This window comes from Canis lupus, chromosome 26 (genome assembly GCF_011100685.1).
Source record: "Canis lupus familiaris isolate Mischka breed German Shepherd chromosome 26, alternate assembly UU_Cfam_GSD_1.0, whole genome shotgun sequence".
NCBI classification, from domain to species: domain Eukaryota; kingdom Metazoa; phylum Chordata; class Mammalia; order Carnivora; family Canidae; genus Canis; species Canis lupus.
In genome coordinates, this window is record NC_049247.1 from 39,151,335 (window position 1) to 39,179,225 (window position 27,891).

General features: G+C 50.2%; 1 protein-coding gene and 1 long non-coding RNA gene across 7 annotated transcripts; both read right to left on the reverse strand.

The window, feature by feature from the left end:
* Window positions 1-545: 545 nt before the first annotated feature.
* Window positions 546-17,409, reverse strand: LOC111092651. 6 transcript variants are annotated; one of them, XR_005379579.1, is made up of 5 exons: window positions 15,414-15,864; window positions 8,062-8,116; window positions 2,810-2,876; window positions 1,081-1,316; window positions 546-648 (listed from the first exon to the last, which is right to left on the reverse strand). It is a non-coding gene; the product is annotated as an uncharacterized LOC111092651 (long non-coding RNA). The 6 variants fall into 6 exon arrangements; XR_005379582.1 differs by lacking the exons at window positions 8,062-8,116; window positions 15,414-15,864 and adding an exon at window positions 17,054-17,409; XR_005379581.1 differs by lacking the exons at window positions 8,062-8,116; window positions 15,414-15,864 and adding an exon at window positions 16,203-17,024.
* Window positions 17,410-20,978: 3,569 nt separating this feature from the next.
* CH25H (cholesterol 25-hydroxylase) lies at window positions 20,979-22,350 on the reverse strand. Its single transcript, NM_001313827.1, is given in 1 exon segment — window positions 20,979-22,350. A coding segment is annotated over 1 exon segment (813 nt). The 5' UTR covers window positions 22,325-22,350; the 3' UTR covers window positions 20,979-21,511.
* Between the last annotated feature and the right edge of the window lie 5,541 nt (window positions 22,351-27,891).

The following is a 27,891-nucleotide window of genomic DNA, read 5'->3' on the forward strand; positions in this document are numbered from 1 at the left end:
CTCGACTCTACACTCATACACACGCACACCCGAAACTCTGTAATAAATATTGAGGGAAAATCCCAAATAAAATATTGGCAAACCATATCCAGCAGCATACGGAAAGAATTATATGTTATGCCAAACACCCTTTGTTCCAGCAGGATAAGAGTAGCTCAATATAATGATATCTAATAATTCAATCTATTTAAGAGGTCACTCTAATGAAAGGTTTTAAGTAGATTGTATTAAAAGTTCGTATCTCAAAAAAAAAAACAAAAAAATAAATAAAAGTTCGTATCTCTGTAGACATCAAAGACATTTGGCAAATTCAAAAACATTCTTTATTCAAAACCATAGGAGTGAAATAGAAAAAGACAAATCATTCCTCAATATGATTAAAAAGAAACATACCTCAGGGAGTGGACAAGAATGGCTCCTTTCACGACTCTTTTTTTTTTTTTTTTAGACTTTATTTACTTATTCACTAGAGACACAGAGAAAGGCAGAGACACAGGCAGAGGGAGAAGCAGGCTCCATGCAGGGAGGCCGATGCGGGACTCGATCCCGGGACCCCGGGGGCACGGCCTGGGCTGAAGGCAGACGGCCGCTGAGCCACCAGGTGCCCTCACTGCTTTTATTTAACAGTTCCTGGAAGGTTGAGCCAGTCTATTATACAAGGAAGAAATTACAAGTATAATTGGAAAGAAGGTAAAACTATTATTATTCGCAAATAGTATTATTATAAATATGAAAACCCAAGAGCATAAATTAAAAAAAAAATACATGCAATAAGAGAATTTGGCAGAGCAGCATGTACATAATTATTTCCAAAACAACACCTTCCATCAGTCCAAACAAGACCACACAGAAAGACATATAAAGGGGCCCTCGGGGGGCTCAGTCAGTGAAGCATCTGCCTTCAGGTCAGGTCATGATCTCGGGGTCCTGGGATCATGCCCCAGGTCAAGCCCTCTGCTCAGCGGGGATTTTGCTTCTCCTTCTGCCCCTCCCACCCCCTTCAAATAAATAAATAAATAAAATATATATTTTTTTAATAAAATATTTTTTAAAAACTACATGGAAATACCATTTTTTTACCCGTCAGCCTAGAAAAATATAACAGGTTCATAAAGGCTTTCCGGAAAACAGCCATTTCCAGATATCGCTTGTGGAAGTACACGCTGGTCCGGTCACTGTGCAGAAGCAGTTTGGCACGATTTATCAGAAGTACGAATGCACAGGTACGCCCTGAGCCGTGGGCAGACTCTAGACCTTGACCTCGGATCAAAATCAGAACAAACGTTCCGCTAACAGCGCTCAGAAAGTTCAGATACCTGAGAAAAAAAATGAATGTGGATCTTTATCTAACTTGTGCTGGCATGAATTTAAGAGGCTACATGACACCCCACGTGGAAAGTGCTAGAGTCTTAGGGAAGAACCCCAAAGAACACAGAGTAGGTCTTGGGTGGCAAGCCCCAAAGACGCCTTCCGGCCGAGAGTCCCTAAGAACCAGAGCACTGGTAGGGCTCAGTGTTGATGTAGGAAAGCCCTCCCCGGCCTCCCCACCTCCTCCGTCTGCAGGAATTCGTGATAAGGGCCTCATTCCAGGCAAGAGAGAAGAGAAAGAGGAAAGCACTGAGGTGTTAACCTCGCTCATTAGCAGAACGGTGACTTTAGGAAATGCTTGCTTGCTTTCTTTTTTTCTTTTTTCCTTTTTCATATCCTAGATTACTTTCAGCTTGTTTATATTAAATATATTACCTTCAGTTTTCTTTTTAAGATTTTTTAAAATTTATTTACTCATGAGAATACACACACAGAGAGAGAGAGGCAGAGACCCAGGCAGAGGGAGAAGCAGGCTCCATGCAGGGAGCCCGACGCGGGACTTGATCCCGGGACCTCCGGGTCACGGACGGGGTCCAAGGGAGATGCTCAACCGCTGAGCCACCCCGGCGCCTCTCTATGGACATCTTAAACATAATATATCAAACACTGAGCGTCTACCTCTCTGCCATCCCAAATCCTGCTGCTTCCATAAAGGTAACCCATCTTAGTAAAACCTGTTCATCCGGTTTCTCAAGCCGCTTGTCATCATCTCGCTGCTACGCCCTGGCCAGAGCTACCGCCTTCTCCCAACTTCTCTACTCAATTTCAGACTTGCTTCTGCTGCCTGTTCTTCACACAGCAGCTGGAGCGAACGCATTAGAGCCAGAACACATCACTCCTCTGGGAAAACCTCTCCCGTGGCTTCCCATGGAGGGGAGACTGCCTGGTCTCCCCGACTCCCTCCTCTACCTTCCCAGCTGCTCAGTCCACTTGAGCCTTTCTCTCCTCACAAACTCTATGCATGTGCGCATCTCAAGCCATCACCACTGGGAGTCCCTCTCACTGGAATTCCCTTCGGCCAGGTTCACAGACGCCCCATTTCCTTCAGCTGTTAATCAAATGGAACCTTCTTAGGGAAGCCTTCCCTTGCTGCTCCTATAGAAAATTGTGACAACCCCCATCACCTTCCTAGCCTGTCCGCTGCTCTTTCCTGGCTTTAATTTTCCCTTCTGCAGGGCACCTGGGTGGCTCAGTGGTTGAGCATCTGTCTTTGGCTCGGGTCATGACCCCGGGACGAGTCCCACATCGGGCTCCCTGCAGGGAGCCTGCTTCTCCCTCTGCCTGTGTCTCTGCCTCTCTGTGTGTCTTTCATGAATAAATAAATAAAATCTTTTAAAAAAATGTAGTATATATACACAATGGAATATTATTTGGCTGTGAGAAAGGAGGACATCCTCCTCTTAGTGACCACATGGTTGGACCTTGAGCATATTACACTTACCAAGGTAACGAGACAAAAACAGGTGCTGTGTGATATCACTTATATGTGGAGTCTGATAAAGTCAAACCTGTAAAACACAAAGAGTAAAATGGTGGCTACCACGTGATATTGGGGGGCGGGGGTGATGGTGGTTACAGGTACAAACCTATAATGACTATTAAATAAGCCACAGAGTATCATGAATGTAGACAATAATACTGTGCTACAATTATGTCATGTGACAGATATTGCTACACAGGCAGTCGTACTATATAAACACTACATGAGATACACGTTACATGGTAGATTTATTCAATAAAAAAAAGAAAATAACTAAATAAAAATGTGGCACCAAACAACTTCAAAATTCAGACCGTGAAGCTGCTATGTGGTCTGTAGTGAAACTGAATTGAGGATCTGTTAGGAAGATGACTTCAAGGTCAAAATTTTAAGCTAGGTCAAGTAGATGGAATTTCAATCTATGTGTATGACTTCTCATCCAGTGGTCCCTAAGAGCTTTTGCATTCCATGACTGGATGAAAATCAACTTCATTAAACTCTGTGAAAGCAAGTTTATTTATTTATTTTTACAGATTTTATTTATTTACTCATGAGAGATCCAGAGAGAGAGGCAGAGACACAGGCAGAGGGAGAAGCAGGCTCCATGCAGGGAGCCTGACGCGGGTCTCGATCCTGGGACCCCAGGGTCACACCCTGGGCCAAAGGCAGGCGCTCAACCACTGAGCCACCCAGGGGCCCTTTGAAAGCAAGTTTTATACGAGGAGAGTAAGGAGAGACATGAAGGGGACAGACCACAGTCCCCAAGGGGCCATTCTGTTGAGTAACCCCTATGTGGCTGCAGAGCACAGAGCCCCAGTGTTAAGAAGCAAGATCTCACCACCAAGCGGTATTTATTTGTTGGTGGGGAGGAGGAGGAAGGATAGAGGCCAATATTGCCTAAGATTATCAGGGTGACCGTATGGAAAAGGTTGCACATTTGACAGGCTTACAGGATGGAAAACACAAGAAAATGGTGAAACGGGGCAAAGGAAGTAGCAATTTGCTGGAACTGAAGAAGTAGCCAGAGCGGCGGCACGGAGGGTGGGCGTACGGAGGCCAGCTGCCCGGAGCCGGCGTCCAGGGCCCAGGGCCACAGAACGATGCCCAGCGCGGGTGCTCAGCCCGGCCTGCGGTGGCCTCACCGGACACAAAGGTAGAGAAGCACAGTTGGTCCTCGTCGTTCCGAGTCTCTAGCTGCAAGTTTGGCTGCTTGCCAAAGGTCACTCTTAACCCCCAAAGCGGTTCTCCTGGCCTTTTCGCCGTCATTCGTGGACAGGTGCAGAGCAAGAAAAAGAATGAGTCACCTGATGTGGCCGCTCAGGGCCGAGGGTGGAGCAGGCGACCCGCGGTCTTCCTGTCTCGGGCTCACACCGCCAGCAGGTGGCCTCTGCACGGTCTGCGTAGCTGCGCAGCCTGCAGTTTTGTGGGTTTTTTTGGGTGATCTCACTTTTAAAAGGTCCCCGGCCCAGCGCTGCCGTGCTCATGCCCCGAAGCTCAGGAGGGCTGGGAGGTGGCTCCCAGGGAAGGCCAGCTGGTTCCGGGGCTGAGTGGCGGCCACAGCAACAGCCCGGGCAGTGGTGCCAGGCAGGGGTGTCCACTGGTCAGGGCCTCGAAATGGAAAGTCAGGGTTATCGGTCGGCAAATATGGTGCCACCAGGGGCTCCCAGGCCCCAGCGCTGACTCCCCCGAGGAGCCCCGGCTCGGCTGGGTGGTTCAGGGTGCACGGAGACCTCACACACGCACCAAAGGCTGCAGGTCCGGGGTGCGCCGTGCTCCCCAGGGGCTAGCGGTCCTGCACACTGAGCACCCCGGCACCCAGCCGCTCTGCGCCCTGCTCACTCACCCGCCTTCGCAACCTGTGTACCCACGGAGGCCCAGCAGGAGCGTCCCTAACGCGCAGGCCTGCCGCGATGACAGGCTGGTGCCCACGCTTCCCTCCAGGGAGTAAGAGAAATCCTCCGTTAGCCACACTCAGGAGGCGAACTGCGGTCAGTTGAGGTTGTGTGAGCACTCACCTTTGAGAGAGCGAGCGAGTGAGCGAGCGAGACAACTCCGAAGAAAAATTAATGCTTTTGTTAAAATAACTAATATTCTGACACCATGAATTTTCTGCCAATGTCCTGGAACAACTAGGGTCCTGACAAATGAGATTGAGTTTCAGAATTACTAAGTTCCCGGGGTTTCAAGTTAAAAGAGAGAGAGAGAGGGCAAAGTAGTAAGAGGCGAAGGAAAAATCTGCTTATTGAGATAAGATGCCAGAGTTTGCCATGTTAGGGTTATTTTAGTGGTTAGATATTGCTGAAAGCATTAGGGTTTGGTAGCACTGGAAAATTGAAGAACTGTCCTGATTTTATTAATGAGTTTATTCCTAAGGCCCCACAGTCCCCAAACACCTGTGTTCAAATCCTGGCTTTGCCATAACGACCTTCGGTAAACCACCAAACCTTGAGAAGCCTGCTTCTGTCGGTTAAATGTGAATAATGCAAGTTCCACTCTTAAAGGGTATCTGGGGGAACTAAAACAGACGAGGCACGCAGAGGATTGAGCCCAGAACCAGGCACAGAGAAAGGCCTCCAGGATGGTTAACAAGAATCGTCACATTTCCCTTGACATATAAATGCTTATTTTGAAAAATTGGAAATCAAAGAGCATGTCGGAGCCACACCCTGGCTCTTCCAGGTCTCTGGCTCATTGACTTGTCATAGTCACATGAGTTAATTCCTTAAAATAAATCTTTTTCTCTATGTGTGTATATGTTAGAAAAAAAATAGGAAAGAAAGCAATCTTATCCAGATTACCTCTTTAAAAGTTTAGGTGTATATTTTTTTAGACCTGATATGTTACAAACAATATCTTTTTTTTTTAAGTATCTACAAATGTTGTAGACACTTATATGTAACTTTAGGGGTAAAAGTATGTATTGCAATTCTTTGATGAGGAAAATATTTGGTTTCTCAGTGATTTCCTGGTGTAAAGATTTTAAGTGTTGTTTTCTGCGGAGTCTTTAAGAATTGGAAGGCAAGTATCATTCAAGGCCAAATTTCATACAAATAAATGCCAACCATCATCTAGAAGGAACTCCTAGCCTCGGTTTATGCTCCCATTGCTTGATTCCAACTTGTCATCTCAGACCACTGCAGCCTGGCGAAGGGCGAGAGTCGCTCACCCCGCGTCCATTCCCTGCCCAGAGTCTGCTGCACTGTCTCGACCAATGTGCCGAGGAAAGGGGACACTTCAGGCCCCTCCCACGACGGTAGGTCTTCTGTTGTGGGGGGAAATTTTCGCAGCACGACTTTGAGCAGTTGTTTTTTTGTTTTTGTTTTTTTTGTTGTTGTTGTTGTTGTTGTTTTGTTTTTGGTGTTGGCTAGTGTAATAATAATTTCGGGACACAGCTTATTTCAATAGATACACTGTGAGGTCATGATTGACCCTTTCATGGCCAGCATCTGCCTTGACTATGAGACCCTGATTGACCCTTTCATGGCCAGCATCTGCTTTGACTGGCTGAGGCCTGGACCACTGCACCATCAAGGACTTGGCACCTTGGGGACCTAGGGCAGAGCAGTAGGGACTCCTGCTTCTGCCCTGCCTGCCCCAGCTTTTGTGGATATCATAAGGTGGGGGTGGGGGGCTGGGGGGGAGGGAACAAGGGGAGCTGGGAGCAGAAAGGACTCATTTTGGAACTCAACCATAGCAGCAGACAATTAATTCATAGAGCTTTTGGTGTCCTTTATCCATCCTCCTCCTCTCACCTTGCCTTCATTCCCCTCCACCAGACACAGCCTTCTAGGAAAAAATCAGGAAAGTGGTCGTGCTGGCCTCATTGGGTGTTCAAAGCTCCTGCACCCAGGGCAGACGCAGACGTGGGAAGATGGGTGATGGGGGGCTGGCTGGGTGGAGGCAAGTGTGTGGAGCCCTGTCTGCCCCTGGAGCTCATGGTCACCCTTCTGGGCAGGGTGCAGTGTCCTCTTGGCCTAACAGGGCTCTCCATTTATGGAGCTACGCCTGCATCCATGTGCCTGAACCAGATCTTATCTGGATAATGGACTAGCCCTGATTAGACCCTTGATACTTCCCACCCACCCCCCGCTCCTTCCCATAGAGTGTTTTGCTCTCCAGAGTCCCCTCTGGGAAAATTATCTGCCTGGGAAACAAGCCGACTACTTAACATTTCCCATCCCTCATGATGACAATTTATAACCGTTGTATTTCTGATGGCAAACTAGAACATATCAGAGCTGGAGGAAGGTAAAGATGGAAGTTCTTAAATGAGAAACTCCAGACACACACCAAGGCCCAAAGAGGGAGGTTAGTTGTACGAGGCTGTATTTAATGGGGTAAGAGCCATGCGAGTGAATAAAACCCACCATTTTTTTTTAACTTCTACTCTAGAGGTCTTTACCACCCCGCTTTATTCTACTCCACACTTGCAGAAGATTATTTTTAAGAATCCCTGTTCACAGAAGATCCCATCCATGAAATTTGGTAATTCTCAGAGGAAGAAGGAGAGAGGTATTGAATTGGGACAAGATAGAATTTGAGATCTTTTTGTTAATTGAAAGGGAGACATATGTTCCCCAAAGATGGAACAACGTTGTTTCCGTAAGAGAACGCTAAGTATCAAAAGGCTTCTTGGCAAGGATCTTCCGCTGCCTCAGAAATGTGTGTTTTAGGTTCTATAAATTTTGGGGTGGTGTTTCCACTTAGGTATTTCTGAGGAAGAGCTGACAAGATTGAGAGGTAGCTGAAATAATGGATCTCATCAATAATCTAGGGATGTTTCAGCTGTAAAAGGCTGATTGTTCAGTATTTTGTTGAAACAAAAAATACCATGACTTGATCCACTCCAATGAGATGTGATGTGACTGATTGACACCTCCTATAAAGATGCCACTGTTACTCAGAACATTCTGGAGATGGTGAGGGGGAGGGAGTTCCCTTTCTAATCTGTCTTTAGAGGCTTTTGTCTGCTACATACTATTTCACTCATCCTCCATGGTATTAAAAGATTTTTTGACATTGAAGCTAATTATGGAACCAACATCATCTCAGATCATGTTTCTTCATTGCAGAGACCACTTAATATGCTATATTTCAAACAAAGAAAGAAACCAAAACAGACCCTTAACTACAAAGAATGAACCGGTGGTGACCTGGGGGGCACGGTGGAGGGGTGGGTGAAACAGGTGATGGGGATGAAGGCGTGCACTTACGATGAGCGCCGAGGAATGCACAGGATTGTTGGATCACTCTATTGCACACCTGAAACTGATATAACACTGTATGTTAACTACGTTTGGGATTAAAATAAAATTAAATTAATATTCTAAAACTCAAATTTGCTGTATCTGCTTCTCAAGTCTGCTCTGCAGGCTAATTGATTAGAATTGCCCTTCATACACACATTATACAAATGTCAGTTGCTATTACCATCTGGAAGAGGCATCTAAAGGTCGTGCCTCATAGTCATAATATTTAGCTACTAGGAAAATATCATAATCACAAAGGAATTTGGTTTTTCCATCCTGTCCTGCTGGTAGATTTCAATAGATTCCTAATAAAATGACTTTCTTAAAGGAATGTGGTTACAGAGATTCACTTTGTGTTGCTCTGTCACTCTTCCCACATTCTTTTGAACACATTCCAACTACGACGTTTGGGGTCATTCCAGGGTTTGAATAGAAATGTGTCAAGAGAGCACATCCAGGCCACAGCTACAGCTGGGGTCACCTTCCCAAGGCCTCCTCCGGCAAGCCCCATAGCAGGGCAAGGGCTGGAAAGCCCATGAGGTGGAAGTTCCCGTTCTGAGAACCTCTGGAGGAATAGAATGCTTTGAGGCTGCCTTCAAAGTCGGTGCGGGGATTCCTACTTTGCCCAGAGTTCACAAAATCTACAAGTATAGTTGTCATCTCCAAGAACACACAGTCAACCTCTTCTGTACCTTGTGCCCATGGCAATCAGGGTTTCTGTGAGCTATTTGTAAAAGGGGTCCTAGTTCCTGCCCTAGATCTGCTGAATTGGAACCTCTAGTGAGCAACCCAAAATTTATGTTGTTTAGCACTTTTGGAGTGATCCTTATGCCCACTAAAATTTGAAAACCATGGTATACAGGTTCTTACAGCCAACTTCAAGGGTGGGTATAAACTCAACCTAATGAGGCTGTACCTCATTAAGCTGGGAAATTCATTAGTGTCAATCTATTTTGTTCCTCATTAGACCTAATTTTCTCTAAGTAGGCAACTGATGAGGATGTCAAGTCACAAAAGGCCCACATGCATGCTCCTTAAGATACTTACTTTCCTGGGCTCCCTTAGTTTTAGGTACTTTTGTCACTCAAATGCAGACTTTGAAAATATAGTCACTTATTTAACGGATTGTTGAATTAGTTAGCACCTGCCATGACCCCGGTCTTATGCTAGTCACCAACGATATAGAAATAAGTCAGTTAGAATCCTTCCCATCAGGAGTTCACACTCTGATGCTCTCTTCCTGACCTCCTCTGGCAATCGCTCAAGAACAAACACCTCGTTCCCCACAGTGAGATTCTAGAAATTCCCTAGTCCACTGGGTTTTCACTATGTTCTTTCAAGCTCTTGAAGTGCCTCAGATGTTCCCTGAGGATGTATGGGTGACAGATCAAGTAGGCTTGTGTAACCACCTCCCATTCAACCATAAAAGCTCCAAATTGTCTCCATTTACATTTTCTATCACGACCACATGGAATTTCAATGAAGACAAGGAAGAAAGATGGCAAACCATCACCTTAGGACAGATACATTTCAAGAATTTATCTCCAACAAAGAGTTTCCCATGCTATATTCCATTCCGTTCCATTCCTTTCTTGTCTTGTTCGATGTTTCTGGTCAACCAGAAGGAACACTTCAAATGGTGCTTACATGTTGTAAACTTTTTCCCCACCAGCTAAGATTTGATTAAAGGCGGATGCCCTCGAGGGAGCTGGAGGCAGAAACACTAATATTCAGTGGAACTACTGCCTTTGTATTTCACTTGGAAAACATTTTTGGAATCATGTCAAGCCACACAAAGAATTTGGAAACCTTAAAACTTAAGTCTCTGTCTCCTGAATTCTCTCTTTCATTCCAACCCCTCCCAGTCTGATTTCTGTACTCAACAACAACCCCTTGAGCTGTGGACCAGCATCAGTTTCCACTGAATTAAAAGACGTATCTATTTTCAAAAATACTATTTTCCTTTCCCATCAAGAGCAGCCTACCTCAAGCTCATTCAGTTGTTCACAAGAACTTAGATTTTGAAAGAGAGCAAGAAGGCCCTCTTTGTCACCAGTTTGTGATGTGCATTACTGTATGTAGTTCTATCAACATACACATTTAGACGTAAAAGACTTGTGCCCCCCTGGAGACCACAGTTTAAGACAGTAAGAGCAGGAGAGGGGACCACTTGGCAGCATAAGCACAGTTTTCTGAGGGGATTAAATGATCTCCAAGTCTCTGAGAATGAATATAGCATCGTCATCTGGCCAAGTGACGACCAATAGTTGGCGCCGTCTGGGCTCTTCCTCCTTACTGCTCTGTAGGTCATACAGGGTTAGGAACACCTGCTTGGTTTGGGGCTAGTTCTTGCTGAAGCAATTCTTAACAGACGACAGTTGGACTTCTGCCCTTTACTGTTTTTGTTGACTCTTGTATGTTGACTCTAATGGGGTAGAGAATTCCAGAAAGGGCTATTTCTGGAAGAGGGCAGCTGACAGAGACATGGACTTATTCTGCTGGAATGCTCACTGGACTTAGCTTAAAATCACTGTGATAACTTGGAGAGGCTTTAAATAATGTTCTCCACAACGTTTCTGTAGCAAATCTTTTCTCTTAGGAATTGAAAAACGCAAAAGATTTAAGTCTCTGTGACCTCCAAATGGATGCAGTGATTGCTATGGGAATCTGCGAAGGAAAGCTCAAACGTGGTCCAGACTCTTATTTGCTTTGTGAACTAGACATCATGCTGGACGTCTCTAATCTTGTCTTTCAGATTTGTCTTTTGCAAGACATAAAATTATCCATGCATCCAACTTCACAGATCAAAGCTCCTGACTGTGAGCACATTCTATAGAACCCTATAGCCAGGTAAGAGAAGTAGAATAATCTTTTTCTAACTATTACTGAGCTGATTAGATAAGATCTTTAAGTGTGTTTAGCCCAGACCACAGATCTTGCTCAGATCCACTGAAAGTCAGTGCATAGAGCCGTGCTAAGCCGCGTTTTCTGGAAGTGAGACATGAGAGAGTTTATCTCACAGGAGACTGCCTCTAAGACACTAAAAAGTGGCCTAAGTATACAAGTAGATGAAGGAAATCTTCGAAGATGAACTCGAAGAAAGTAAGTCACTTTTGCCCGTGTCCTGGCATCCTACGGTCAAATCGGTGAGGCAGTTCTTTCACAGCCACTTCTCGGAGGGTAGCAGGCACTGTCGGCACACGTGGAAGGCGAATGCCAAGAAGGCACTTGTAGCATCATCATGTTGAGAAAGTCACAGCAAACGTGAAGAGGTAGTGTGGTCAGGTGCCTTCAGGTCATTTACTCAGATTTTTAAGTGTGGAAAGTACCTCCAAGAACAACTGCAAGAGGGGATGCAGGGTTCAAGATGTGGTTGCAGCTGTCTGAACAAGGCCCACGAACTGCTCCAGAGCCTTCTGATACGGACCATGGATGGAACACTGCACACCTCCGTGGTGGTGGGGGGAGGCATTCGAGTTGATATCTATGAAGATGACACTCTCTGGAGGCGTTCAGTGTGCAACCTGCAGGGCTGTGTATGGCAGGCTCGGGAGAGCCTTTCTGCCATTTTCAGGGATGAAGCAGAGGAGAGGTGTGTGGAAGAGCAGCTTTGCTTAAAATCGATTTTGTGTCCTGGTTTCCACACACACTCTGGGCATGATTATGGGCAAGGCACGTAAACCACTCTGAGCCTCAATATCCTCTGTAGAAAAAGGATACAACGAGCAAGATCCTACAAGGTTGATGGGTCAATGAGGGCCAAACGACACCATGTAAATAAAAGTGCCTGTCCCATGGAAGGAACTCAGAAATGACAATTATCAGTATTGACTCTGACTGCCAAGCAGACACGGAAGGAAGCGGGCTTCCTCTATTTATAAAGAAAGATAATAGTAATAACAGGACCCCATATTTAAGTAGCATTTCACATATTACTATCAAAACGGCCTTTACAACACTCTTAGCAGATCCATTTTACAGATTCCTTAAGTCACTTTCTCGAAGTCACAAACTCACGGAGTGAAAAGCCAAAACTCAAATCCCTGCTTTTGACTTAAAGGTCAATGCTCTTTCTCTCTGAGCGATTCAGCAAGAAACAAATGGGCTTCGGGGGAAGAAGCATTTGAAGGAAGCTCGATCGGCAAAGCGGGTGAGCCACTGAGCTGCTTTGCCCGCGGGTTTTATGAACTCATTAACAGAGATCTATTTAAGACGCTTCCTTTTTTCTCACCGGCCACTTCGGGACTGCTTTTGTGCAACCCCAAGGACAGGAAGACATTGATCAGCTCTCTCAGGCCTCGCAGAAATTACAAGAGAAGAACAGAAACGAGGAATTCAAAGGTTGGCTCCAACCTTAATTACTTCTATTTTGCCAGGAAAAGCGTGTTGTCTTCTCATCTTGGTAATAGGTGTGTGTGTGATGCGCCAAAATTGGAACAAGTTCAACTGCAACAGAAGGGCCAAATTTTCAAGGGAGACTGCAATCGCTTCCCCTGGCCTGGCCCAAAGTTGGAATCACCACCCATTAACATGACTCACTAGTGAAAACCAGGACTCTTGCTAACAGCTTAGGTTTTCCTCCTGCTGTGTAAGGCTTCATGCATCGATTTTCCTCTATAAAACTGATATTGTGGCTACTGAATACACTTTTTAAAAAAAATTTGATTCCCTGCCCAGCATGGAGCCCAATAGAGGGCTTGAACTCACTCATGACCCTGAGATCAACACCTGAGCCACCCAGATGTCCCCTGAATATACTTTGAGCAGAGGAAGGAGGCTACCTAGGGAAAGCACGGAGGAGAACACTTGCCACAGAGTCAGTGTTCAATAAATTAGGGCTGCATAATAATTCTAGATATTTCTATACCTCATGAGACAGAGTTCAAAATACACGAAGCAAAAACCGATAGAACTAAAGAAAAAATAGACATGTCTGCAATTAGAAGCATTTATGGAACTGCCACACTGGAATATTTGAAATGTCTGCTTTTCACAAAAATTATAAGCCATGCAAAGAAACAACCACAGGAGGGGAAAGCAGCTAAAAGACACTGTTCCTAAGGAAGCACACTCTGTGGATTGAGTAGAGAAAGACTTTATTTATTTAAAGATTTATGTATTTTGGAGAGAGAGAGAGAGGATAGGGAGGGGAAGAGCCGAGGGAGAGAGAGAGAAACCTAAGCAGGCTCCGAGCTCAGCACAGAGCCTGACACAGGGCTCGACCTCATGACCCTGAGATCCTGACCTGAGCGGAAACCAAGAGTCAGATGATTAACCCACTGTGCCACCCAGGCACCCCAACAAAAACTTAAATCTGTCTTAAATATGCTCAAATATTTGTATATCACATATCTGATAAAGGTGTAATGTCTGGAATATATAAAGAACTCTTACAACTCAATAACAAAAGACCAAAAATAAAAGGGCAAAAGACTTTAACAGACATTTCTTCAAAGAAGATTTACAAATGACTGGTAAGCACATGAGCAAATGTTTGACATCATTAGTCATTAAGGAAATGCAAATCAAACCACAATGAAAGACCACTTTACACCCACGAGAATAGCTATAATTTTAAAAAATGAAAACAGCAGAGATTGGGAGGATATGAAGAAATTGGAACACTCCACATTTCTGGTGGGAATGAGAAATAATGCATTTGCTTTGAAAACATGGGGGCTATTTCTCAACAGTTAGTGTTACCATATGGCCCAACAATTCCGCTCCTGGTTATGCCCAAGAGAAATAAGAACATAGGTCTCCACAAAAAAAGTCTACATGAATGTTCATAGCTGCGTTATTCACAATAGGAGCCAAAGGCGGAAACAGCCCAAGTGTCCGGCAACTGGTGACTAGAGAGACAAAATTCAGTCTATCCGTACAATCAAATATTATTTGACAATAAAAAGGAATAGACACTGATACATGCAACAACATGGATGAACCTCGAACACATTATTTTACTTGAAAGGAGCCAATCGAGAAAGGCCACACATTGATTCCACTCCCACCACCTCCAGCCGTTGCTTAGGAGGTATCTGTTTAGCATCCACTGGTGACAACCGCCCGTGACCCCTAGCCTGGTTGGCACCAGAGGGGTTTCCTCCTTCCACCTAAATGCAGAAGGGTGCCCCAGCCCCCGTGTGTTGGCCAACGTTCTCTTTGCATATGAGAACCACAATGACGTCTGAACAGCCAAGAAGAGGCATCTTTGTGTGTCTCGTCTCTCCTCCCTGATAACCTACTCGCCCTTCCTTTGTTCTGTAGATGAGCTTCCGCAGCGTCTCCATTCACATGATCCAAGACGGCAGCCTCAACGTGGTCATCTCGACCCCCTTGTTCACGTGTTGTGTGGTCCATTTATTCCGATGTGAAACAGATTTCCAACCCAGGTCCCCCAAACTGTGACCACGAGAGACGGATCGCATAGTAGGACATGGCTACAGGAGCCTAGCCTGTCTGTGTACATGTGCGGAGCAGGGGGAGGGCCTCAGAGAAAGGGGTCTGAGGTTTTGTAGGCTCTCAAGTGGGCTTCTTGTGATGGTGAAGGTTCCCGATAGGTCAGGGGTACAGATGGGCAAAGGACGGACCTTACACTCTGTAGGCGTGTGCTTGCTTATGATGGTATCATGACGTCCCCTGCCATAGTTTTCTCGTGGTAAACTGGCCCCAAAGCTAAAATTCATAAATGATAAATCATCGTCGTCATCATCACCAACATAACTGACGTACAATAAACTACACATATTTAAAGTATCCAATTGGATAAATCTGACATGTGTATGTGCCCATGGAACCAGCACGACAATCAAGGTGGTGGTGAACATAACCCTCTTCCTTGAAAGTTTCCTTGTGCCCTGGGTGATGCATCTCCGAGGCCCTCTCCCTTCCCTGAACAACTACGGGTCTGCCTCTGTCGCAACAGACTCACTTGCATTTTCTGGAGTTTCATGTAAATAGAACCACAGATGCACACTTCTTTTGTCCGGCCTCCCTTACTTCTCATTGTTATTTTAAGATCCATCCTCGTCCTGCATGGATCGTGGGAGCCCCCCGCCCTCCCCGTTCATTGCTGAGTTCACTGGGCTCCAGGACGGGGCTGCTTTCTTAAGCGTTGTCGAAACAGAGGTTGTCTGGGGTCACAGGGATGCAGTAAACGTTTACACGAAGTACCCGCAAAGGTATGTGGAGCTCGGCCCAGTGGGGAATAAACACCGCACCTGAGTTGCTAAAAACCAGCAGAGCTGTTTATGTGCTGTTTGTGCAAGTGACTAAACAGTATGCATTGCGGCCCTTTCTAGGCCGTGGCCACTCACCACGTTTCTGCTGCTCAGCGGGAGGGAGCCCCCAGGGGCTCTGAGGACCCCGAGGAGGGCACCTGCAGGGAGGCGCAGGGGCGGCACAGTCCTCAGCTCCAGCCCAGCTGTGACCCAGGGGAAGGCACTGCCCGTGCCCGGGCCTCAGGTTCCGCAGCAGGAAACAGGGATCCTGCCTCCGCGTTGCTAGAGTCTCCTTAGGGCGGCACACCGGCTCCCTTCCCAGGCCCTGCTGGACTCAGACGCATCGAGCCCATGGCCCGGGGTGAGCCGCCCCCGCCACTTAGCTGGGAACTCCAAGTGCTGGCAGGGGGGGTTCCATCCACTTAGCTTCCAAGGGCATGGGGCGTCTTTCTAAGGCTCTGGCTGCCGAGCTCTTTCTGCAGCCAGCTGCAGCGCGGGGCGTGGGGCGTGCATCCGTCCAGGTCCCCACACAGGAGGAAGGAAGAGCCCTCTCCCACCCACACCCCTCCTGCCCGCACACTCCGCCCCCCATTCTGCAAACTCGCCTTGCTCACCCCCAGGCACTCTCCCCCCGGATTCCCCCCAAGACGCAGCAAGGGGGCCAGAGCCTGGGCTGCTGAGGAGAAGGGTTCAGGGAAGGGCTGCAGGCAGGAGCCTCGAGGCCAGGCTTGGCGGGGAAGGCCTGAGGTGGCATCAGGGGTAGACAGGAGGCCATGGCCTGGGTGCCTTCCTGACACGCCCGGGGTCCCCCCTCCCCCGTGTCCTCCCACTGTCCCCTGAGGTCGCCTGGCAGCCTGGGAAGTAGGCCCCCTACTTTGCACGTACCCCAACCTCCGCCCATTTCACAGAAAGGAAAACTGATGTTCCGAGGGCTCAAGATTCCCATCACATGGGAGAGCAGGGAGCTCAGCAACCGCCACCGGCCCGAGCCCTGCAGCCACGCTGGCCGCGCTCTCCAGGGAATCCGGATCCGTGGGACACGGCCCCTTCCTCCCGAGGCCTCTCTCTCGGGCAGGGAGGGCAGAGTGGCTGCCCAAGGGGAGGCCGAGGAGAGGCCGGGTGGGCAGGGGAGAACCCCGCGCCCCGCGCCCCAAGCCAGCCGCTGGGCAAGGCAGCTTCAGTTTCTCTTCTTGCTTTGAGTCATGATCAAAAAGTACAGAAAAAGGAAATAGGCCAAAGATATTTAGAGGGAGGAAATGCCCTTGGGCTTTTGTCTAAAAATTTTGCTCACACTAACTTTTTTTTTTTTTTTTTAACTTTCAAAGACCATTTCGTGCCTCCTGGCTGAAGGGAGACGGGGCCGGGCCAGTGGCTCTGGTCTGCAGCCCACGCCAGGGTGGCCCGGCTGCATCCGCGGCAGGAGGAAGTCCAGGCTTGAGGCGGAGGCCGCGCTTCCCTCACGCCGTCCCTTCCCTGAGCCTGTGCTGCTTTCAGGACAGAGACCTATTCCTCCCCCGCTTACCTGCCCTGGTCACCTTGGGAGCCAGGTGATGAGGTCCCACCTGCAGCCCTGATGCTTTCCCCACAGCTGGTGACGGAGGAGCTGCTACCCCGAGGGTTTGCTCCATGGGAAGCAGAGCGCAAAATTCTCCAAATACCCTCCTTATTGAGCACAATCCCCCCCGCCCTTTTTTTTTAAAACTGGGTCTTAGATGCAGTAGCCTGTTTGCACTCACAGAGCTTGCAGGCAGAGGAGCTGGGCCTGGAGCCAGGCCTGCAGGGGCCCCGACACAGGAGCCGGTACCGCGTCTCAGTCGCCCTCGTCCACCAGATGGAACCACATCCGTCCTCTGCTTAGCATCTGGGGGCTCAGCTCTCTCCCGAAGGAACGGCTGCCTGGAGAACACAGCCGGAGCTTCTCAGGAGAGTTTCCACCCCGGGGTCGGCTCACTCACACACCCGTGGGCTCACGATAAACCGACTGGCCGCCAGGCAGCCCCGCGTTGCTCGGTCCGGCCCGGGCGCAGCAGGTGGGCAAGCGGTGCCAAGCCGCCGCGGCCCTTTGTCCCCGAGCCGCCGCTTCCTCACCGGGCGCCCAGGTCCCTTTAGCGCCCCCCGCCCTGCCCTGCCTGTGAACACGGACAAATCCTCCCTAAGCTCTGTCCTTCAAACCCAGGTGCCCCGGTTCTCGGCACCCTGCGAACACCCTCTGCTGGAGCACGCGCTGCCTTAGATTAGGCGCCCGTGCTGGCTGGGCATCCTGGGCCCCCGCCTATGGAGACCGCGTATCGGGAGTGTGGCCCCCGCTAGGAAGCCGGGCTGCACTAGAGATGAATGAGGACCCGACGGGGAAGGGCAGGGCGATGGCAAAGCTTCCCGGATCCAGGCCACGCTGGGTAGTGCGTGGGGCCGCCTGGGTGGCTTAGTCGGATAAGCACCGACTCAGGTCGTGATTTCAGGCTCGTGACATGGAGCCCTGCATCTGGCTTCGCGCTGGGCAGTGAATCTCCTTGGAGAGTCTCCCTCTCTGCCCCTTCCCCCACTCACTCTCTCTCTCAAATAAATAAATAAATAAATCTCAAAAAAAAGAAGTGGTAGAGACAGAGAGGAGGAAGTACATGTCTATACTGGGTGTGTACATGCAGATGTGTGAATACCTGCGTGCTTGTGCCTGTGCGTGCATGTGATGGTGTTTATGCAAACCACGCCTACAGACACATAATGGTGTGCTGAACTATGTAGTTCGCGTGTCGCGTGTACCCTCAGGGTGTCTCCACACGCAGTGTATACATGCGCATGGACATACAGGTGCGCCTATTATGCATTGTGTGTGTGTGCGAGAGGCTCTGCGAGCGGCGATTTGGAGATTTGCACTAGAAGCTGGTACGAATGACCCACACCCTGACCTACACCTATTACCCATCTGACCTACACATACAGAGTCAATGCTTTTTTAGCAAGAAGAGAAACACCCTGAGGCTGAGGCTGGCCTCTGTGCTACGCCACGCGTGGAAACTAGAGACTCAGGAAGGAAAGCAGCTTGGAGCAACCTCACTGAAACCAAGCAAGAGCCATGTTCCAAGAAGAGGCTGGATAACCAAAGAGAGACAAAAAGGCAGGAAGATGGGAAAGCAAGGAGAAGAAATCACTGGATTGGATCAATGGGGAAACAGCAGGGACCCAGAAATGGGCGCTCCTGGAAGAGGTAGGGGTGGGAGGTCTCAGAGGTGAGGAGCGAGAAGCAAACACAGACTTCTCTTTTTCGAACCTTTAGCCCTAAAGATCCAGGTAAGGCAGGATCAAACCCTGAGCTTGCATTGGTCCCCTACGGGGCGGGAGAGCTCAAGGGTGTGGCTGGGAGGCCCGGTCCCCGCGGGGCCACCCTGCTGCTGGCTTCCCGAAGCACCCACTGCAGCCAACAAACGCAGCCGAGACCCCCCTCCGCCCCGGTCCACGTAGCCCTGCATGCACCTCAGAACCTCCCGCAGGGACCACAGGAGGTGAGCTCCATGGTGATCCATGGAGGGGAGGCCAGGCGGAGAGGCTCAGTAATCTGCCCAGGGTCACTCAGCTAGCTAGGTCCCAGGGACACGCTTCCCCCAGGGCAGTCTGGCTGCGGCGTCTGTGCTCCTGCCCCCATGAATGGGATACGGGAAACGGAGCTTGTCCTGCGGCTGCTCTCCGGGGGCCTGCGGGCACTGGCCTCACCTGCTTTCCCCGGCTCCGAATCCAGGGACACCCACAGCAAAGCAGTGAGGCCGCTGGGTGGCTCGGGGCTTTAGCGTCTGCCTTCGGGTCAGGCCGTGACCCTGGGGTCCCGGGATCGAGTCCCACATCGGGCTCCCTGCAGGGAGTCTGCTTCTCCCTCTGCCTGCGTCTCTGCCTCTCTCTCTATGTGTCTCATGAATAAATAAATAAAATCTTAAAAAAATGTCAGGAGCAAGTCACTTAACCTATGCAGGTAGCAATTCTTCATCCGTAACATGAGATGGCGATCCTAATGATAATAATAGGGGCCATCCTACCTCCCTTAGAGTGTGAGGAGCAAGTGGAACAAAGTGTGAAAGTGCATGCAGATGTGAGGTTTTTCACTATTATTATTCCTGGGCTCTTAAACTAGCTGAAAAACCGCTCATCCTCTCCACTCCCCTACCTCACCTCCCAAGGTATTAAAAACCGTTAAGACCTCGATTTAGACAAAATGTTTCTAACCCTAGATAATTTCCACGGATACAGCTTGCCCGAAATACAAAAATTCCCTTCTACGGTGAGACAACACGAAACATTTTCAAAAAATTCTGAGAATGAGCTGTGATAAGCTGTCATTAGTCCAGATTTGGAGGCAATTCGGGGGGTGCCCAGAGCTGCTCGGAACAGCTAATAGCCGTACCAAGTACTCCACGCCCGCCCGCTTTTCTGTTCCCTCTCAGTCCAGTGTGTTGCCCTCATACTCTCTCCAACACAGCCCATTCCACCTACATCTCATGGCCTGTTTTCACGGACCTCGCTTTTACGCATCAGGAGAATCTGTAAGACCAGCATGAACCCTCTGCAGGCTCGGGAGGAGGTAGTTAGTGAAGAAGCAAGAGAGCCCACGCATTGGAGGGAACGTAGGAAAATCCGCAGAGCAGCCAGGCATCCTGCTGCAGCTTGCCAGCCTGGGGCGGGGGGGTGGGGTGGGGGGCGTCTTCTTGGGAGTCTCATCTGGCAGCTGCGGAAACCGGGTCTTTAGATGGATGTTTCCACCTTTAAACAAGACCGTTTAGTCCGTATATAATGAGCCTAGAATTACATGCAAAGTTCCCATTCCTTATGCTTTTCTGTCTAAACGGTCTCGATGTTTTACTTTAGCCTGTATAACCCAATTCCAAAGATAGAATGAGAACAAGCAGGCAGCAGCTGGCTGGGGTACATAATGGGTAGCAGGTGTGTGGTCGGGAATAGGGACATTTACCGTGGCAAGTAATCCCCAGAACATCTGGAACACAATCCCCTTTTACAAATGAGGAACCAGGGGCCTAAGGCCAAATTTCACTTTTTTTTTTTCCTCTTTGAGAAAGGGGTAATTTGCATGTATGTCTTGACTTAAGAAAAGTGAATACCCCAAAATCCCCAGTTGCAGAGCCTGCAGCAGCTGCGAGGGTCACTTATGCTAGAAACATCCATAAAAACAAGGGCCGACTCAGAGTCTCCTCTGTAGGTATCAGCACCTCTAAGGCACACGCTCGCACTCGCCAGTTTTGCAAAGCAAAGCACTCTGCTGATTCTACGCATCCCCCCCACCCCCCCCCCCCCCCCCCCCCCCCCCCCCACACTGCTCTCCTCCAAATAATCAAAGGGTTGAGCGGTGTTAATTAATCTCTCTAAAACTTGAGAGGGTAATTCTTTGAGTTGCTTGTTACGCAGACATCAGCTGAAAAACATTCAGAAGAACAGTGGTTCTGCCTCCGTGAGATTGCTAGACCCAAACAGACAAACTGACCCCTTCTCCGGCCTGTCTCTCCTACACATCCCCCCAGAACACCCCGGCAAATCCCCTACAGAACACCCCATCACCCAGATTCCTCTCGGCCTGTGGCTGATGGAGGCTCACACCTGCCACCCCAGCTCCCTCTTCCCGTTTTCGTATTTCAATGCCAGTGAAACAGCAGCCAGTACTTGTTTGGTTTATGATCTGGGTTTTTTTTTTTTTTTAAAGTACAAATAATAATTCTTTCAATATAAATATACAGTCATATGAAAAAATACTACAGAGTTACAACAATTGCGATCACTGTCCAGCAGGAACATATTTCATTGCTAATAGAGTCAGAGATCCTATTCTCCATAAAAATATGTCATTTTCACCTCTTTCTGTGACACGTGCGAGCACAGCCAAGTCCTTGTCCTACAATCGAGTCCTTTGTGAGATGATTTAAATATGCCGGTGATGAGTGTCTAACATACCCAGGAATCAAGGCTATGGAAGCGAGCTAGAATTTCAGTCCAAGAATACAACTGTCATAGACAAGGATGATATATAAATCACTTCACCAGACGGTGAAAACACCTCGGATTTCACCCATAAATCTCCATCAGGCAATAAATTACTTACAAAAAAAACAACACAGAACAGAGCAGCCCGGGCATGTTTCTCCCGACTGTAGCATGAAGTGCCCCGGCCGTCGAGCACCCCGGCGCCGGGAGGGAGCGCGTCACTTGGCCGGAGCGGACCGCAGGGTCCCCAGGATTCTGTCCCAGTGTGTGAAGTAGGGGGCGAAGTTGCAGTTAAACTGCGAGTGGTGCAGGTCGTGGTGGGCCACGCCACCGTACCAGCCAAAGGGCACCAGCCTGTGCGTGGACCAGGGGAAGTCGTAGCCGGAGTGGTCCTCCACGGACAGCCAGATGTTGAGCAGGTGGAAGGCCAGCACGCTCAGCGGGTGGCACTGCAGCAGCACCACGTTCAGCACGTGGAAGAAGCCCAGGGAGAGCAGCTCCCAGGCGCCCATGTACTGCGTGGCCAGCGCGAAGGAGGCCGCGTGCTGGTGGTGCAGCTTGTGGAAGGTGCGATACAGCCAGGGCACCCTGTGGTGCAGCACGTGCCAGGCGAAGACCTCGGCGTCGAAGAGCAGCAGGCAGCCCAGCACGTGGCGCGCCAGCTGCAGCAGCTCGGGGGCCTCGCGGGGCCAGGGCGCCGGGCCGCGGGCGCAGTGCAGCAGCGAGGCGGGCAGCAGCAGCGCGACGTGCTGGCACACGGTCCGGCCCAGGCAGCCCAGCAGCTGGCGCGCCGACGGCCCGCAGTCCGGGTGCACCTTGTAGCGCCGCAGCGCGCGCACGCGGGGGCACAGCAGGTCCAGCAGCACGAAGGGCAGGCAGCAGCCCAGGTAGGCGGTGATGGAGAAGAGGACCGCGAACGGCGGCGACTGCGCGAGCGCGGCCCGGGCGCGCACCTGGTCCCAGAGCGGCTGCAGGAGGAGCTGGCCCGGCGGGCCCAGGGCGAGGGGCCCCGAGCTGTTGTGGCTGCTCATGCTCGGCTCTGACGGCCGCGCTCGCCCGCCGCCTTTTGTGGGCGCCGCGGCCCCGCCCCGGTGATGTCAGCCTGGTGGTGTCAGCCGCCCCGGAGACGTCAGCCCCGAGCTGGAGCTGGAGCTGGACCTGCAGCTGGAGCTGGAGGAAGACCCCCCAGGGCCGCCCCGGGGCGCATCTCCGCGGCCCCGCCCCCGCGAGGTCAGCCCAGAGCTGGAGCTGAAGCTGGACCCGCGGGAAGACCCCTCCCCAGGGCCGCCCGGGTGCGCATCTCCGCGGCCCGCCCCAGCGAGGTCAGCCCCGAGCTGGAGCTGGAGCTGGAGCTGCAGCTGGAGCTGCGGGAAGAGCCCCCCAGGGCGGCCCCGGGGCGCATCTCCGCGGCCCGCCCCAGTGAAGTCAGCCCGGAGCTGGAGCTGGAGCTGGACGGGCAGGAAGACCCCCCAGGGCCGCCCCGGGGAGCATCCCCGGCCCCGCCCCGGCGAGGTCAGCCTCCCTCGCCCCCCTCCCCGGGCGGGGCTGGAGCTGGAACCGGAGCCGGACCCGCGGGAAGACCCCCAGGACCTCCCTGTGCGCATGGCGTGGGGAGGGGAGGGTCGCCCCGAGTGCGCGCGGCTGGCGAACGGCGACCGCGGGGTACGACGCGCGGCCCTTCCGCGGACCCGCGAACCCCGACAGCCGCATCCCTCCGCGTCCTCACCCCAAACAAGACGCAGTGTTTCCGCCGCCGCCGCCAGGAGCTTTACGATCCGCGCCAGTCCCTGTGCGTTTCAGTGCAGACGTGTCATTTTCTCTTTTTTAAAAAAATATTTAATTAACTAATTGATGAGAGACAGAGAGGCAGAGACCCAGGCAGAGGGAGAATCAGGCTCCCCGCGGGGACCCTGGGGTCACGCCCTGAGCCCCAGGCAGACGTTCCACCGCTGGGCCCCGGCCCTCCTGTGTCTCCGCGCTTCCATAGGGGCGCACCTCCTGGCGGATCTGAGCTGGCGGATCTGACCTGCTGGATCTGAGCTGGCGGATCTGACCACCTGCGAGCTGCGCATCCTTCCGCAGGCGGGAACCGCGGGGCGCCCGGTTGCGGCAGGGGGTACAGCGCAGGTAGAGGAAGAGGACGGAGGGCGCGATCCGTGAGGAGCTCTGGCTCCGGCTCCCCAGCGCAGGGACCCCCGCGGGGCGCCCACAGGCCCGCTGCTCCTCTCTGTGGCGTGCAGGGCCCGACCCGCATCCCGACGGGCAGGCCCGGCCGACTGGGCAGAGACCTGGGCTGTGTGGCTTCAGTTCAAACAAACAGGGATCCCTGGGTGGCGCAGCGGTTTGGCGCCTGCCTTTGGCCTAGGGCGCGATCCTGGAGACCCAGGATCGATTCCCAGGTCGGGCTCCCGGTGCATGAAGCCTGCTTCTCCCTCTGCCTGTGTCTCTGCCTCTCTCTCTCTCTGTGACTATCATAAATAAATAAAAATTAAAAAAAAATTCAAACAACAAGAACAACAAACCTCAAAACACACAGGTGCTGGACTTGAACACCCAGATCCCACCCGGATCTGGCTGCAAAGCCGCTGCACGCCCCACCCCCACCCCGTTCCCTCCTGGGCAGCGGCCTCCAGGGGCTGCAGGTGCAGCAGAGGTACCGCCCACCCTGCCCCCTCGACCCCATTCCCCTGACCGCGGCTCCCCGCTTCCCGCTCCCCGCTCTGGGGTGGGGGGGCCCAGCGGGAGTCGGTCGACCTGGGGCTTCCCTGGGACCCGCTAGGAAACCATCTCCGCCTTTGACCCCAGGCGGCTGACCCAAGGGTCCCCTAGAGCGTGGAAGTCGGGGATGAACGTTTTGAGGGTGGAACCGCTCCCCACTGATTCTAACTTTGCCTCTCCTGTCCCTGTGAGGCTGGGGTACAGCGCACCACTTCTCGAAGCTTTGCATTTTTTTTTATCCACCCCCCATCCATCCCCACGGCAGGTCACCATCTCATGAGGTTCTTTCAAGCATTAAAATGGGAAGACAATAATAATTAAAGAATGTCTGCCAGGCATTAGCTAAGTGCTTCAGTTGAAGTTATTTCATCCAGACTGGGAACCCCAAGCTGCCCAGAAGCAGCGTGGCTATCCACGTTGTGGCCCTACAGGGGCAAAAGCAGAGTGTCTGGCACACAGCAAGCTGGCAAAGGAAGACACATATTATTTTAAATGTGTGCTCCACATTTCACCTGAAGAACCGAGGGAGTTTACAATGAAAATCAAAGAAAATCACGTAAAGAGAAATAAAAGGATAATGCCACATATTATGAGGAAAGAATAAATACAACAGAAATATAAACCAGTTTACGGACCCAGAAATATAACACTCTATGGGATGTGTACACATATGCATATGATAAACCATAAGCCAGTTCATAATACATGGTTATATACTGAAATCTAGTAATGTGTTGGCTGCTACGCGTATAACCTAAACAAGCCAGTTCCCAATTCAGAACCTCCTGAGTGGTGTGTGCCCCTGCCCCGACCCTGATGGAATACACTATTCCCTAGACGCCCATTCCCTGGGGCCTCAGCCCCTGGCCATGCTGCAGCTTTGTTTTCTTTAGAACCTCAGTGTGCCAGACAGAGAACGTTATGATATTCTGCTTGTATATTGATGAGACAGAGATTCAGAAACAGCTCTGAGCTTCTTGACCATCAATGCAAAAACAGGAGGAGGGGGGATTTTCTGACTGCTTGGATATCTAGATGGTAGCAGAGCTAGGGATGGCGCAGGCCCCTGGCCTCCCTCGCTGGCGAGTGTCTAGCTCGCAGGCAGCCTGTAGGTTCAGGGCTCCTCTTCAGTCCCCCACCCCAATCTATTGCTCAGTCCAATTCACCTTTAGGGCAACCCAGGGACTTCCTTCTTTCCCAGTCCTGGCAGACATGGCTTGCCCTTGAACTTTGCATGGCTCAAGCAGCATCTCAGAGGGAAGAGGATGGGCTTGGTCTCCTTCACTCTTAGACCCTCGGCGGGCCCCAGGATGGCCAGAGCTCACTTTCTCCGACTTTTCGAATGAAAGGATTTGCCCAGAAGTAAATCATCACTCAGATTTGCCCTCAAAAGAAATTAAGTCAACCTGCAAATTTCCATTCAGCACACGCTGTCCTCTTCCCGAGGTCTCAGCAATCATGCTTGGGTGCTTTGGATACTCTTGTGGATTTTTTCAGTGGGTGGCATTGGCCAACATGCTTCATTTGCACTTAGCTGTTAGGTTGCTGTCAGGACTGCCCCCTTTGTGCCCCCAGCTCCAACCAAAACCTGTTCTTTGCCTTCTTTGGTTCTTCCATCCTCTATCACTAAACCTGTTCGAATATTCTCCATGGGCCAATTGCATCAAGTCCTGTGCAGTAAAACTTCAGTAAAACTTCCACTTGGCTCAGGCTCTCCCCTCTTGCTCATAGAACTTCGGAGAAGAGCCACTGGCGTCCCTGCCTTTCCAGCCCGTCAGCTGCCTGGGACAGAAGTCGGTGTCTGATATACAAATGCAACCATCTCAGGGACGTTAATCAGTTATAATCTCATCGTTGTCCACTCGAGGTCACAGGGAGGATGCAGAAAAAGTAAGCATGACATTACGGACAACAAAGACAGCATCACGTAATGGACCCAAATAAAATCGAACCCTATTTAGTCTTGACTAGAGTGGTATCATTTCCTGAACTGGCAAATGTGCACCTTTAAAAACTTCCATACACAAAACAGATTGAACAGCTTGCTGGGTCTTTTTAGGGCACAGGTACCATCTTTTAGGGGTTCTTCCCCCAGTGCCAAGCATTATACCTTGCATATAGTGAGTGTTCAAAAGATATCTGTGGACTCAATGCCTGTTTTTAAAGATACTAGCTCTAAATTGAAGCTTAAAAGTGAATTTTTTTTTTTTAGAGCACTGATTGATGTGGTTCAGCTACTTACCTACTGGGATGTAGGGTGGAACCGCTCCCCACTGGGATGGTTTTCCATAGAGGGGGTATTTACTGGGTTCTAGTAGTATTAGAACTTGGGCCATACTATTTTTGTGCTCTTCCAGTTGACTTTGACTTTCTGTGTATCATTTTTATCTTGGCATGGTCTTTCTGACAGGGTGGGAGGACAGGATTCCTTTCTTCTCCAGCTACCCTGGAGATCAAATCACGTCTATGAGTGCAGCTATCAAGTCTGTGTGTATTTAACATACTCTCGAAGTTATTTGGTACTACTCACCAGAAGATTCTGGATACTGTCCCCACCTCCACAAATAGAACATGTAGTTGGGGGACCCCTGGGTGGCTCAGTGGTTGAGCGTCTGCCTTCAGCTCAGGTCGTGATCTCAGGGTCCCGGGATCGAGTCCCACGTCAGGCTCCCTGCTTATCAGGGAGTCCGCTTCTCCCTCTCCCTCTGGCCCTCTCCTAGCCTGTGCTCTCTCTCAAATAAATAAAATCTTTAAAAAATAAAAATCAGAACAATTATTGACATCTAATATCACCTTTTGGGGGGGAGGGTGTCACATTTTGAAAATATCTCCATAAATTAAAAAATAAATGAAGTAAAAAATACAGTATATTTTAAATACTTACATTTAATGCATTAACCCCTCTAATTCAGACATAAAATGATCTCCATTATTTGAAGATAGTATCAATGGTCTAAAGTTTGGTCCTTCCTAAGTGTGAGGCCAGGCTGAAGCCTTGCCCACTTCCCCTGCCTGTCTGAGGCTCCCAGGACTCTCTTACCCATCAGGCATATTTTTATCTTCATGTTGCATTTGGGGCACAGCTACTCTTTGAGGACATTTTTCAGATATTATGAGTTAGGCAAGAATTGGTCATAATCCTGGATAGAAATGACCAGAGACACGGTTGTTCTCACCAGTCCTCAAATTGCCAAGTGACTCTCAGATCAAGGACCTTCTCTGCCATCGCCACCTGCCGCCAGAGAAGGGAGGGAAAGCCTCCTTAGGGAGAGATTTGGAAGCAAAGCCGAGAGAGCCCTCTGATGGCGACGGCAAGAAATGACTGTGTTCTCAACCATTTGGGGGCTTTGCCTGGGTGACCACAGCATCTTACAGCCCAAGTTGGGTGCATTAATTAGTCTTCTTGCCCTGGAGATCTCTGGGTATCTTTGGTGCTGCTCAAAGGAATATATATCAAACCTAGTTGAAAAGAAGAGTCAGACCTCCTACCAACCTGTACCAGGACCTCTTAAGGGACAAGCTCCTCTCCACTCAGCCAAAGATAAAGCAAGACTGTTTTGTTGGGATCCCTGGGTGGCGCAGCAGTTTGGCGCCTGCCTTTGGCCCAGGGCGCGATCCTGGAGACCCAGGATCGAATCCCACATCGGGCTCCCGGTGCATGGAGCCTGCTTCTCCCTCTGCCTGTGTCTCTGCCTCTCTCTCTCTGTGACTATCATAAATAAATAAAAAAAATTTAAAAAAAGACTGTTTTGTTAAACAATAAAACAGGGGCACCTGGGTCGCTCAGTCCATAAAGCATCTGCTTTTGGCTCAAGTGATGATCCCAGGGTCCTGGAATCGAGCCCCGAGTCTGGCTCCCTGCTCAGCGGCGAGCCTGCTT